General features: G+C 52.6%; 1 protein-coding gene across 4 annotated transcripts in view; it reads left to right on the forward strand.

Annotated features, from left to right (window-relative positions):
* TTC7A (tetratricopeptide repeat domain 7A) overlaps nucleotides 1-13,724 on the forward strand; it is a 168,338-nt gene that overhangs the window by 76,607 nt on the left and 78,007 nt on the right. For 3 of the 4 annotated variants that reach the window (XM_011965760.1, XM_011965758.1, XM_011965759.1), the window contains 3 exons: nucleotides 8,825-8,903; nucleotides 9,731-9,888; nucleotides 10,470-10,533. In XM_011965760.1, the coding sequence (XP_011821150.1) occupies nucleotides 8,825-8,903; nucleotides 9,731-9,888; nucleotides 10,470-10,533 (301 nt within the window). The remainder of the gene's footprint in view (nucleotides 1-8,824; nucleotides 8,904-9,730; nucleotides 9,889-10,469; nucleotides 10,534-13,724) is intronic. The other variant, XM_011965762.1, reaches the window with a different exon arrangement.

Here is a 13,724-nt window from a genome sequence, read left to right on the forward strand (position 1 = left end):
ACAGATGGGAAATCGAGGCACAGGGAACAAAAGTGACTTGTCCTCAGTAGAGCCAGGATTCTGTGCGCAGGGCCCGGCTGACTTTCTTAGCTGGCGGTCTTATCTGATAGGCTACCTACCCACAGCAGGCATTCTGTTACTGAGCCCCTGGGCCACCACCCTTGGGGTGCTGCTAACCTAGTGTGGGTTCCCCAAGGATGCTCACGCCCTGCAGGTGCTGTGTCCCAGCTTCTGGTGTGAAAACTTTGGTGGGTGCTCTCGCCATCTGGAGGAAGTAAGGGTGAGGCCCCGGGGGTGGAGGCTACTCTGTGGCCCTGAACAGGTTCCCCATCTGCCCCCTGTAGTTGGCTTCCTCCCCTCTAAGTGCTTCTGTTTGTCCGTGTCCCAGAGGGTGCAAGGGTCCAGTGAGAGGGAAGGAATGCAAAACACCTGGAGTATTTTCACAGCTATTATCTTCCTCTCCATTGAGAGCCCCCCCACAGCCACCTGTAGGGGTTGCCTGCTCCCCTTCCCCACAGCTGAATTTTCTGCAGGTATGACTTTAAGGTGAACATCAAGGACAGCCAGGAGGGAAAGAGGGAGAGAGACCAGCGGCAGTCATGCTTCTGCTGCGGGCCTGGCTGGACCATGTGTTTGGTGTACAGTGCTCTGGGAAGGCCAGGTGACCCCATTCACTAATGAGGGAGGCTTGGAGAGGTTGAGTCACTTGCCCGAGCTCACCCACTGGGATTCCAGCTTCGAGCCTGAGCGGCCTGGAAACTCATGCCATTTCCAAATTTGGGGGCGTGGAAGGAGAGCCTGGGGAGCGCATGGGTGTGTGGGAGAAGCCAGGGCCTGGTGATGGCTGGGAGCACAGAGCCGATCCACAGTGTGCTGACTCCCACCTCTCTGGGACCCTGAATCACCATTCTCAAATGGTGTCTCCCCTTCTTGGGGGTGGTCCCTCCCTCCCCAGAGCCTGCTTCCCCTTCTGCACTCTGTGCTGAAGCCACAGGAGGGTTGTGGGTCTGTGTGTATGCAATGCAACAGTGGGCGGAGGTGTTGACTCACCATCACCCCCCAGAACGCCCAAGCAATTTCAGTCACTTTCTGTTGCTGTAGCTCCACCCCCTCCCTTCCTCTTCTTTCTTCCTGAGGCACACATTTTGGTCCTTACAGCCAGGATCCTGGCTCCACCCCGCCCCAACCTCACCACCCTGAAGAGGGGTAGAAATTGAGTCATCATTTCTTTTCAAGGAAACAGCCCAAACATTTGAAAGTCTTGAAAGTCTTGGCGTGTAAGTAGCAGTCCCAGGACACGTGGCAGTTACTCAGCCTCTCTGTCTATTTCCTGTGGCCCATCCAGCCCAGAGGAGCTGGAGTTGCAGCCTGTGTGCCTGGCTGGGCTGTAAATAATTTCTGTGTGCCTTTCCTCATAATTGTGGCTAATATTTGTTGAATACTTACTCCATGCCAGGCCGAATGCGAATGCCTTTCTGTATAATCCTGTGAAGCAGGGACTAATAAAATCCCCATTTTACTGAAGAAAGGAGAGGTTAAGTAACTCGCCCAAAGTCGGAACTCACAAATGTAAACCCCATGAGCCTGGTGCTGAAGCTGGGTCTGTCCAGCCCACGGCACCACAGCATGTCTACATCAGTGAGCCTGTGTAGTACCACATTGTCCCTTGGGCACAGTGATATCCTCGTAGGTGAATCGTCAGTTCCAGTATTTTTTTAATATATTTGTTAGGAAGTTAAAAAATAATATAAAGATATCTTAGCCCAGGGTTGCTCAGCCTCAGCACTGTTGATATTTTGAGCCAGGTAACTTCATTGTGGGGCTCTCCTATACATTGTAGGTTTTAGCAACATCTCTGGCTTCCACCCACTAGATGTCAGGAGCACCATCCCTCCACTCCCCCCACTGCCCCCACTCCCCCTGGCCAAAAGTGACTCTGAAAATGGTTCCAGACATTGGCACATGTCCTGGGTGGGGGCACAGTTGCCTCCAGTTGAGAACCACTGTCTTAGCTGAAGGTGCTAGAAGCAGAGTACCTGTCAGATACTGACGTCAGCTCATCTGCATTAGGGCAACTCTGAATGGTCTGTTAAAGGGCTGCGGAGTCAGGGCAGCGTTTTCTGCTGGTTACATTCCATCCTGCCCGCCTGGGCTCTTGGGATGTTTGGGAAGCAGGGAGAAACCCTTCTCGGTGTTCAGGGAGCTCACTACCCCATGAGGGGAGTCAGGTTTAGGTGATGAAGCCCAGAGAAAGGCCCTCAGTTCCTGTCCCAGGTTGCCTCTGAGTGCCTGCTATGGGCCAGATGCCCCGCCCTCACTGCGGGGTTCAAGCTGTGGCCAGGAGGTCCCGTGGTGGAGTGACCGTCCCAGAGGGGAGCCTGTGGTGGAGACGGTCAGGCAGTGCTCTGTGCTGGGGGGAAAGAGCAGAGAGTTGGGGGTGCTGCCTGGGCTGGGGTGGACCCTGAAGGTGTCTGAGGAGCAGTTCACCCCAAGGGGCCAAGAGTGGAGCAGAGGTGCTGCAGTTCCTCAGGGGCCCAGGGAGAGGGAGAGATGGTGGAGCCTGCCTCCTGCCTGAGCTCATTCCCACATGGGCCTGGGTGGACCCAGCTGCCAGCGAGCCTAAGGAGACCCTGCTGAGAACAGGGTGGAGCTAGATGGCCACAGGCAGTGCCCACCCCCAGAGTTCAGCTTGTCCCTCCCATTGAGGACTTGACCTAATTTAAAGAGTCTGCTGTTGTCCACTGTGTATGGTGGGTGGCAGTTGCTGGACCCCAGATGCTTTCCTTGGAGCTTCAGGAAAGCCTGAGCCTCCCCTTCTCTGGCTAAGCCTGAGACTGCTACCCAGTTCCTCATCAGGATGTCTGAGGGATGTTAATTTCCTCCAGGAGCCTTGCCCTATTGATTCAGCGGCTGATTCCCCCAGATGGCTCTTGCCCCTTGCTCTGTGGCTGATGACAGGGTTCCTAATTGAGCTGGAACTGAAGGCACAGGCCTGAAAGGGCCATCAGGAATTAGGAGGCCCCAGTGCAAAGGAGCCAGCGGTGGGTGGAGGTGGAGGGCATCTCTTCCCCTCACCACCACTAGAGGGCAGCCGTGGACTCTGTTTGGAGCCTCGCCCCAGGCAGTTGGGCCACCTGGTTGCCAGGAGGGGGCACCTTTCTGACATGTTTTTTTGGGAGGTGGGCAATGGCCGCTGGGCCCAGGGTTCAAACTATAGGGGAGGCTCCAGAAATAAGCTTGGTTTTGTTTTACATGAAACTGCTCCAGGGTGAAGCAGTGGGGGCCTGGAAGGGGAGGGGGGGACCTTTCAGTGCCAGGGAAGCTGGTTGTCCCTGTCAGTGACTCTGACTGCACTAGGATGAGTGCCTGGGCATCTCCCAAGAACAAGAACATGAGCCGACTCTGTTCCTTTACCCAGAGTGGGCAACAGACCATTTATCTCTGAGTTGGTTTTTCCCTTCCTTCTGCCTAGACCTGGCAGCAGCTATTCTTTGCCCTGGGCCCAGAGTGAGCTTGGTCCATGCACGTTGAACCAGGTGGGCTATATGTTTTGTGCTTGTTCTTGTAATTTTTTTAAGTTTGTAAAGCAACATGTGCTCACTGCACCAAAATCAAACAATAGAGAAGGGAGTGGATGTGTTTTCTAAGGGAGTTCCCCAGGACTTTGGCAGGTTGTTCAGGCGTATGAAAGCACTGTCCCTTTCCGTGTGTGTGTGTGTGTGTGTGTGTGTGTGTGTGTGTGTGTGCGCGCGCTCCACCTTTCCAGCTGGATGCCAAGTTGGAGAGGCAGCAAAGGCACCTTAGAAAGCCCAGCCTGCTGTTTGCCGTGACCCCCATGAGGGGTTCCATCAGTAATTTTGCCTTGTTCTAGCAGCCACCTGGTATCTGCAGGGCTAGGGGAGGACAGGAGTCAGACCGTTGTCACAAATCTGGGGTTCCGGGGCCACAGTCACCCGACAGTGAATCCCGTTCTGAGAGCCTCCTGGTGCTCTGTGTCATGCTTTGGGGCACAGGGTAACCTCTGAGGCCCATTCCAGCCTCTCTGAATGCACAGCCTTTGTCCACTCTTAGCACCACCTCCTCAACCTTCCCCACTTCCATCCCCCACCTCACTAGAAAGGAAAGAGCCCGGCACCTGGACGACATCCTCAGAGCCACAGGAGGGAAATGTCACAGCCCTATTCTGGGCTGGGAGTGAAGAGGAATCCTCTGTTTGAAACAGAGGATTTGGGTCTGCAACAGGAGTGAACAGTTTGATGACCATTTGAACTTCACCTGACCTTGTCCCCTGATTCACTCGTTCAGCTGTTGGGATCTGCCAACTGGCTATGCTCTTCTGGGTCTTTGACCGGTAACCTTTCATACACAGTTAGCGGTACTGGCCCTGGAATGGGGACATCTGGCCAGGGCCATATGCACTAGTATCTGTTTAGGTTCCATTCAGCCATCAGTTCCATGTAGTTTCTCATTCTCTGTTTCAGCTCAAACCCAGTCTTCCCTAAATATTTTTTGAACACTTACTGTATGGAAAACACTTGGCCAAGCTCTAGTGTGAACAGAGCTGATGACCAGGCACTTGGTAGGCAGCTGGCACTTTGTAAAGACTTGGCAAATTGAGTCCCAGGAGTTCTGGAGTTCACATGGTCAGGAAAAGAAAATGTAACCATGCTGGGTCAAGAGACAGGTGTTGTCTTTCTCAGAGGTCTCAGGGTGAAAAGAAAGGAAAGTCTGAACCCCTTTGTGCCTGCCGTAAGCCTGCCTCTCCCTTTACATAAGTGACGGCCTGGAAAGGCACGCATCTTCCAGGCTCTCTTTTTCCTGTTGGAACCTAGGGATTTATTTATTCAGTGATCATTTCTTGAGCACCTTCTATGCACCACACATTGTGCTGGTACTGGGATAATGAAGCCTACCTCCCTCACCAACCTCATGGGAAGCTGCACGGACTGAGTGAGGCAAAGGAAGGGCTCTGTGAAACGTGCAGCACTGCCTGCGGCCGCCTAGGGGCCTGGGGAGCTTGCCAGCCCCTTGCACATCCCACCTAGAGGCTCCCCTAAGGTGAGCCGTGTCCTTGACCCATCATCACACCCACATCTCTCTTTCTGTTACTGGCCAACCAGGCTTTCCTTGACTTGGAATAAATGGCTTCCTGGCTTCTCCCCACGCAGGCTGTTTCTGGGCCAGGGTTTGTTTGAGGCCCTGTTTGGATATTGTTAAAAGTGGGCAGCTTTGCTCAGAAAGGTCAGCATGAGAGACGAGAACAAAGAGATCTTTCAAGCTGGCCTCTGGCAGGGCAGCCAGGAATGGCTCGGAAAAGCCCCAGCTCCACCTGGCACTGGCAGCTTCAGAGCTGTGACGTGATTGCTCAGGCTCACGGCCATCTGCAGAGCCCTGGAGAAGCCCCGTCGTGTGCCTTCTCATTTCTCAGAGGGGTAAGCTGAGGCAGAGGGGCATTCCCAGGTCAGTGTTAGCTGGGACCCCAGATCTCTCCCTGTACAGCCCTGGATACTGGGATCTCTGTTTTTTTTGTTTTTTTTTTTTTTTTTTGAAGGGCATTCAATAAAAATTGGGATTTACCCAAAACATCCCTGAAGGTGATTATTTGGTTTGCTAAAGAATTCCTGGGAGCTTATATACCAGAATCCCTTACAGATTTGAAAGTAGTAAAAAGACACAACTTTTAGATACAGAATCCTAAAATGCATAAGATGCAATGCTGATGTGCTGATTCCTTGAGTGTGTGTGTGTGTGTGTGTGTCTGTGTTTTGGAGGGGAGTCTGCATTTCTCCCAAGCTTCCAGGTAATGCCAGTCTGCTGGTGCAAGAGTGTTGATGATGTAAAGGCTAAAGGCTGAGCTCATTTGGCAATGCAGAGAGAGGACAGTCCTTGCGGTGGAGTGGGAAGAAGGGGCCACAGTCATTCTTGGCTTTGGCCTCTTGGTAGCAGGTCCCAGGACCTGCCAGCCTCCTCTGGGCCACAGGGCCCTAGGCAGCCCGGGAGTCCAGCCCTCTTCAGCCTGCTGCTGTTGGGCCCAGCTGCCAGGGTTGTCTTAGACTGATATACCAGAATCAGCCAGTTCTTTTCTCTTCCGGGAGCTCATGAGGTCTGTCCTTTTACTCAGTTTACTGCAGTCTGTCTTTTCCCTGTCTTCTGTTGGTGGCTGGTGCTGGGCTGTCCCCTAAGCTGGCCTAGCCTATGGGACCCTTCAGCTTTGTGACCACCTTCCTCCTACCAGCCCCCAGCCCCACAGAGGACAGAAGAACAGGCTTCCTGGTAGATAAACCAGGCCCAAGGACAGGCCCGGGCCCCCCACAGGAAGCTTCTTTGGTTCCACTGGGGCCTCTGTCTCGGGAAATAACCCAGAGCTGGGGAGCAGGCCATAGGTCCAGAGGTTGGGACTACAGGCATGGGCGCCACCACAACCCAGCTAATTTTTGTAGTTTTAGTAGAGATGGGGTTTTTACCATGTTGGCCAGGCTTGTCTCGAACTACTGACCTCAAGTGATCTGCCAGCCTCAGCCTCCCAAAGTGCTGGGATTATAGGCATGAGCCATCACACCTGGCCCACCCCAGAGTCCTTAATTCAGCAGGTCTGGGTGGGGGTCTCAGAATTTGCATTTCTAACAAGTCCCTGGGATACGGATGCTACTAGTCCAAGTACCACATTTTGAGGCCCTCTTGTCTGAATTATCATTTCTGTCCAGGTGTGGTAGTGGCTCATGCCTGTAATCCCAGCACTCTGGGAGGCTGAAGTGGGAGGATCACTTTAGTCCAGGAGTTCAAGACCAGGCTGGGCAACATAGCGAGACCTCATCTCTGCAAATAAATAAAATAAATTATCATTTCTTGGAGTGTGGGACGAGTACTTCTAGTGACACACAATGTGGTTTTAAGTGATGTGCACACTAACTTTTAAAAAATACTTCTGTTATTATTAAGGGAAGGTGAGTTATCTACTCACGTTAAAAGAAGAAGGAAGATATAATGAAAAGTATGACATAAATAATAGTACTGGTGATAGGCAGCTAGTAGTAAACATGGTGAATGAGGTATGCAGTCTACAGAAGTCTGGGAGACACTGAGCTAAGTGAAGTCCTCATTTTACAGACCGTACCCAGACTTGGTGGTCTCTAAGGAGGCTGAGGTTCCCTGTCCTGCTTGCCACTCCCAGGTCTTCAGAGCACTTGGCAGGCTAGGGAAGGTCATCATAACTCTGATCCTACCCCAAGAATCTCCATTCTCAACTCTGAAGACAAGGGTCTGTGTTGGTAATGTTGGTAGTTTGCACGGTTTTTGCTTGCATGTCCTGAGGCCAGAGCTTTCCAGAAGGTGAGGGACTTGATCTGCAAATGTGTCCTTTCATGGCTGCCAGGCCCCAAAGCCCCCAGGAGCCTGTTTTGTGCATGAAATTGAAGCAGGGGCTTATGTAACTTTCCTGGCTGCCAGTTTGGGCTGTTCACCCTCTGTAATCTTAATTTTTCTAAATTCGCTGCCCAGCAGCCTCTGCTTTCCCTTGTGTGGTGTGATCCAGGGAACCCCCTGAGTGGATGAGCAGGGCAGCCCTCACACTTTCCTGAGCATGTGCTACGTGGCAGGAGCTGCTGGGCGGAGCTTCAGGAACGTGGGAGTGATGTGCCTGGCCCTCAGGAGGCCACAGTGTGCAGTGGTCAGACCTGCAGGTGGAAAATGACCTTGAGAGGTTTTACTTGCTTCACAAGAGTAATTAACAGGCAGGGCAACATGGGGAGGGGTCTGGGGAGGCTTCGTGGAGGAGGTGACATTGGAACTTGCTTTTGAAGGATGAAGTGGGGAAAGACTGTGTAAGGCAGTGGAAGAAGCCAGTGCCGAGACTTGATATAGGGGATTGCAGTCGTTCAGACAGGACTTGCTCGAGTGCTGGGGCCTGAGGTGGGAGAAAGGTGAGGGGCAGACCCTACAGCCTCAGACGCTATGCTGAGGACCTAGACTGGATTCTGTGAGCCCTGGGACCACTATAGGGCTGGATTTGAGAGAATCCAGGTGACCTTCCTGCATCCACTAGACCCCCAAGGCGCAGTGGGAGCAGTTTTTCACATTGCAGGCCACAACCTGTTAGTGGGAATGCAAGATCTATTTAGTGGGCTGCAGCCAGCATGTTACAAAACGAGGGTAGAGGGAGAAGGAAAATGGAAAACCTCAGTGTTGATTGCACATTGGAGAGATGGGTATTGTGTCGAGAAACTTCGGTTTTATGTCAGGGAAGTATGTGTGGATACTGGGTTGCAATGTGAGATGTATTTCTCACTATGGCTCACACTTTTAAAAGCTTTAAAACTATTTCAAGGCACAGAAGGCTGACTGGAAGTGGTGAGATTGGCTGGTGTGGTCATCAAGGCTCAAGGTGAGGCAGGCCAGCCTGGGGTCATGGTACTAGGGACAGAGAGGGGAGGATGGAATCCAGCATTGACCAGATACAGCAAGTGAAGCTGGAAAATTTGAGGCTGACTCAGGTCAGAAAGTCACCAGCCCAAGGCTCCTGGGCCAAGGTCACACCTTGTTTGAGATACTCAATCTTGGTACCCCTTTGGTGGTAAACTGGAAGCCCAAGTTGCTGGGGGGAAAGAGGGGAAGGGACTAGGGGAAAAGGGATCCTCCTTCCTTTTTGTTGGTGTCCTGGGCCTCTAAAGTCCTGGTGTTACAACTCTAACTTTTCACTCCAGTTGTCGAATGTGTTCAAATAAAACTCTAGCAGGGCAGCTCCTCCTGGGATCTGCTGGTATGCTGAGAGCATCCTTCTTTGCGAGCTAGGCTGGTAACAACTCTACTTCTGCCATCCTTCCACCAGGAACATCGTGAAGGGCATGAGAGAGCTCCGGGAGGTGCTGCGGACTGTGGAGACCAAAGCAACTCAGAACTTCAAAGTGGTAATGTGGGGTGCTGGCGGTGCTGGCTTATTCAGGAGTCAGTTTTGGTGGGAGACAACAGAAGTCCTTGCAGGGAACCTCTGAAGCAAGGGTGGCAGTAGGTCTCCTGCCTGCTCATGGCAGAGGTTGGTAATCAATCTCAGCATCCTTTCCCACGCAGCCAGGGAGGTGCGGCCTCCTTCTCCCTGTAGCACCGCAGATAGCCCCTCATGTTAAATCAGATTTCAGATCTACTGCCAGCCCTTCCCTGGGCAAACGGTGTTGACAAACTTGCTACCACCACTAGCAAGGTGCTATACGAACTTTTAGGGATATGTTTGCAATCCTAATAAATAACAGTGACCCTGCTTGCCTGCCCCGACACAGGCCTGCCCTCCTAGGCCTTAGTTCGTCCAAACCAGAGCCACAGCTGCTTCTCATGCTCTAATTCTCAGTCAAATAATCAGAAAGGCACCTGGGAGAGAGAGCTGCTGTGCCTGTGGCATTATGCTCTTCCCAACACTGCAGGGGCCTGCTGAATACTCAGAGTGAGGCTGGGCTCCAAGGGGTCAGGAGAGGGAGAAAATACTCCTCTTGTCTAGGAGAGGAGAGAAGAGAAAAGATGAGGTAGGAGCCGTCTGAGGCCAGCAGAGGGGTGGGAGCCCCGGTGTTGGAGGGACTGAAGGAGCAAGGGGGCTCCCTTGGGAGTGGGGTTGGGGGGCCTACCCAAAGGGCTGCACATTGCAAGGGGGGCAGATTTAGCTGGGTGATAGGCAGAGGGCATTCTAGGTCATGCTGGGCTAGAGCTGACAACTGTGTCTGGGTCTGAGTGCTTCCCTCTCTGCCAGATGGCGGCCAAGCACCTGGCGGGGGTCCTGCTGCACTCCCTGAGTGAGGAGTGCTACTGGAGCCCCCTGTCCCACCCTCTGCCCGAATTCATGGGCAAGGAGGAGAATTCTTTCGCCACGCAGGCCCTGCGGAAACCTCACCTCTATGAAGGAGACAAGTAAGTTCTGCCTGCCCTGCTACACCTCACCAGCCTCACATCTCGCACAGGGTTCTGTCCCCACTGGTGGCTTTCTCTTCGCCCCATGCTCTCCTCCAGTCTCCACTCAGCACACTGCCAGGCAGCCTCCTCAGTCTCAGCAGGAGCCAGATCAGCTAGAGAAGGCAGGTGATGGGGTCCAGGTTGTGGAGATAATCCTATAAGGCACTCGGAGGCCAAAGAAATCATTTGGAGGTGACCTGTCTTCCCAGTAGTCCTGTCTGATACACCTCTCTCACTTGTGCTGTTCCTCGAAGGTGGGGTCGCTCGTTGCCCCAGCCATTCCCTGCGGTGCTGGTGCTGGGAGGAAAGTTTCCTCCCCAGGAGCGTCCGTACTATTCCAGCCCAGCGGCCGCCGCCCACTGCAGCCTTTCAGATCCAAAACTCTGAGGCATATGGTATCCGGTGCCCATGAATTATGCAGGAAGGGGTCACCTTACCGGGCTGGGGCTGACTCCAGGGCAGAAGGCTGGCATGGTGGGTCAGTGGTGCTGTCTGGTGAGGTGCATGCTCTAGCCAGGCCTGTCATTTGTGTCTTTCAGCCTCTACTGCCCCAAGGACAACATCGAGGAAGCCCTCCTGCTCCTCCTCATCAGCGAGTCCATGGTAAGCTCCAGGATGTCCTTCAGCGGCCTCTGGCCCTCTGACCCTGTGGGGAAGGGCTGTGGGGCCCAGGTACAGGCCATCCGTGACCTACCCAAACTCTGTTGCCCAGGGATACTCCTAAAGTAGATGCTTCTTGGCCCTGGGCCCCCATACGGCAAGTCTTGCTCATTAGGTTTGGGATTGGCTATAGAAGGCTTCATTTGGAGGCCTGCATTCTGCCGCCGAACAAGTAGAGACTGAGTACCTGGAGCCACACCCACCTCTTTTGGGATTAAAAAAATGATCATCAACAAGGTCACAGTAAAATGTTACATAGCTGTGTGCTGGGTGCCGTGACAGATATGAGAACATGGCAGGTAGGGAATGGAAGGAATGTGCACTTTGGAGTCAGAAAGCCTGGAATCAGGTTCCAGTTCTGCACGTTAGCTGAGGGCTGGGGCACATCGCTTATTTTCTCTGAGCCTCCGTTTTCTCCCCTGTAAGATAACAGTACTCACAAAGGTAAGCGTGCCTATGGAAGGAATTCATTTATTCACGCAACAGCTATTTATTGAGCATCTACTTTGTGCCAGGCACTACTCTAGATGCCAGAGATGCCACAGCAAACAAATGGAGAAAAGTCCTTTCCCTCATGAGCTTACATTCTAGTGAAGAGAAGCAGGCAGTAAATTAATCAAAAACTACAATATGCAGGGTGTCCACGCATGAGTGCTATGGGAAAAGAACACAGAGCAGAAGACGAATTGTACTAGACGAAGCACACATGAAGTTGGCTGTTTAGACTTTTCTATAGGACCCATTGCTCATGTCCTAGGCAGGAAGATGAGGCAAACGCACGCATGTGGATGCACGCACACACTCATGCATGTGCACATATGGTGGCCATGGTACCAAGGAATGTTTGCCCAGGGCTAAGCACTTTGGAGGCTCAGCGTAAGGAGAGTGCAGTGTGGCTGTGTGGTTGAGAAGGTGGTAAGATGAAGGATGGACTGGACTCGTCCAAAGAGGCCACAGGAAGAGTGGGACAGGAGCAGCAGAAGCCAAGCACAGAGAAGTCATCTACATGGTCAGGTCCAAGTCCTCCGACCAAGGGGCCCATCAGAGCTGGTGAGCTGGGAACCACCGGGTTGAGAAATTGGTTTTTAAAAAAACAATGCATCTGAGAGCAGTGTATGGATGCGGAGGTTGAGAAACCAAGACCCCATGAGCAGGATCCCTGAACAGCCAGAAATGAATGTTCCCTTGGATGTCTGGGACCTTGCGATGCCAGGGCTTGCTTAGATAGCGTTGGTAATCAGATTACCTCTGGTGCCTCAGGCCTCCCAGCAAATAGGAGCAGGCACTGGGCTGTGGGACAGAGGGATTGCATCCTGCCTCAGCCGGGGGTGGTCCGTGTTGGATCTGAGAGTTTCTGTGTAGGGTGTGGATATTTGGATGGGAGTGCCAGCTGGCCAGGGTGTTGTCCTAAAATGTTTGCCTGTGAGGTGGGTAAGTGGTTGCCCAGGGGAGGGGCCATCTCACTGGTTAGCAGCTGTGGAGATAAGAGGCACCGTGTGCCACATCTGATTTTCATAGGAGAACAGTGTGCTTTTTACTTTTAAAAATGGGCCCTTACTCTGACCACAGACTGAATCCTGTACAGACCAGTACTCCCATCCCCTCTCCGCCATTTTACCACATCCACCCTCCAGTGAGACTGCACTGGAATCACCTGTCTGGAAACATGGGTTTTTTTGTGGGGTTTTTTTTTTGGTTTTGTTTTGTTTTGAGACAGTCTCCCTCTATTGTTTAGGCTGGAGTGCAGTGGCGCAATCCTGGCTCCCTACAACCTCTGCCTCCCAGGTTCAAGTGATTCTTCTGTCTCAGCCTCCCGAGTAGCTCGGATTACAGGTGTTCGCCACCACGCCTGGCTGATTTTTATATTTTTAGTAGAGACGGGGTTTCACCATGTTGACCAGGCCGGTCTCGATCTCTTGACCTCAGGTGATCCACCTGCCTCAGCTCCCAAAGTACTGGGATTACAGGCGTGAGCCACTGCACCCAGCCTAAACACCGGTTGTTTTGTAGCCTTTGTGTACTGAGGCTTCCAGTGCAGTTTACAGGTAGGTGGTGAAAGGCTGAAAACAGGGTCATCTGTTAGGTCCTTTCTCAGCCAGGGAGGTTCCAAGCTGATTAGGTGAGCATTATGTTCACCTAATTGAAATTGCCTAATTTTCAATTGTTTATGACCTACAAAAACAACAGTTTCATAAAAGTTCACTCTAATGCTGTATGTTCCCATCTTACAGATGACAAAAGTGAGGTCCAGGACAGGTATGGCTGTTGGTCAAGGTCGTATACTAATAAGCCTTGAAGCCATGACTCAAACATGTCCTTCTCCCTCAGCAGTTTCCAAGACCCAGGATGCAGGGCTCCTGGACTTCCATCCTGGTGCTTCCCTTGCCCACTACTCTGATCCTTGGTCTTCTCAAGTGTAAAAGGCCAGGGAGGTGACTTTGGGGATCAGAGGGCTTTGTAAAAGGGACAAGCCTGTCAGGGTAAGGATGGTCATAATTTTTCTCCTGGTAGGGAGTGAGGCTGGGCTCTGTCTTCCCAAGTCATTTTCTGTAGCCTCTGCTTGATCGAAGTCCTCAGGACAGAGTTCGGATGCGTTTCAGTTAAGGCTGTCCACCCACTCCCAAACCCTCCAAGCAGAGAACGGCCTTTCACAGAAACATGGCCCATGCTTGGAGCCAGGTGGGTTTTCCTGAGTATGCGTTCTCTTTCAAGCAGCTCTTTCCCTTTTGCAAGACAGTGTGGCTGGCAGCCTGCCTCAGAGACTAGGGGTTAGGGGGTGGGTGAGTCTGGGTTGGCTGGCCAGGCGGTGTCCTGGGAGATTCCCTGTGGCGCAGGAAACAGGCACTGCCCAGACACTGTTTGCACTGAGGCTGGGAGGAGGCGCCTCTTGTGGGGCTGGCTGGTTTGTTTCCCCTTATACCCAGCCTGTTAGACATTCAGAAACTTGAGGGATTTGGGGGAGAGTGTTGGCAATGTACTTAGCTTTAGTGTTTCGTCTGCGGTGACCTTTTCCCTGGGTGCTGGATCTGGCCTCTGTGGCCGGGAATGGTTTCTCCGAGTGGCCAGACCTGCCATTTCTCCTGCCTTTGTTTTAAATTCTCCTTCCCTCCAGTCTCATTCTTGAACAGTGAGAG

The sequence above is a fragment of the Mandrillus leucophaeus genome, unplaced genomic scaffold (genome assembly GCF_000951045.1).
Source record: "Mandrillus leucophaeus isolate KB7577 unplaced genomic scaffold, Mleu.le_1.0 Scaffold736, whole genome shotgun sequence".
In the NCBI taxonomy this organism is placed as follows: Eukaryota; Metazoa; Chordata; class Mammalia; order Primates; family Cercopithecidae; genus Mandrillus; species Mandrillus leucophaeus.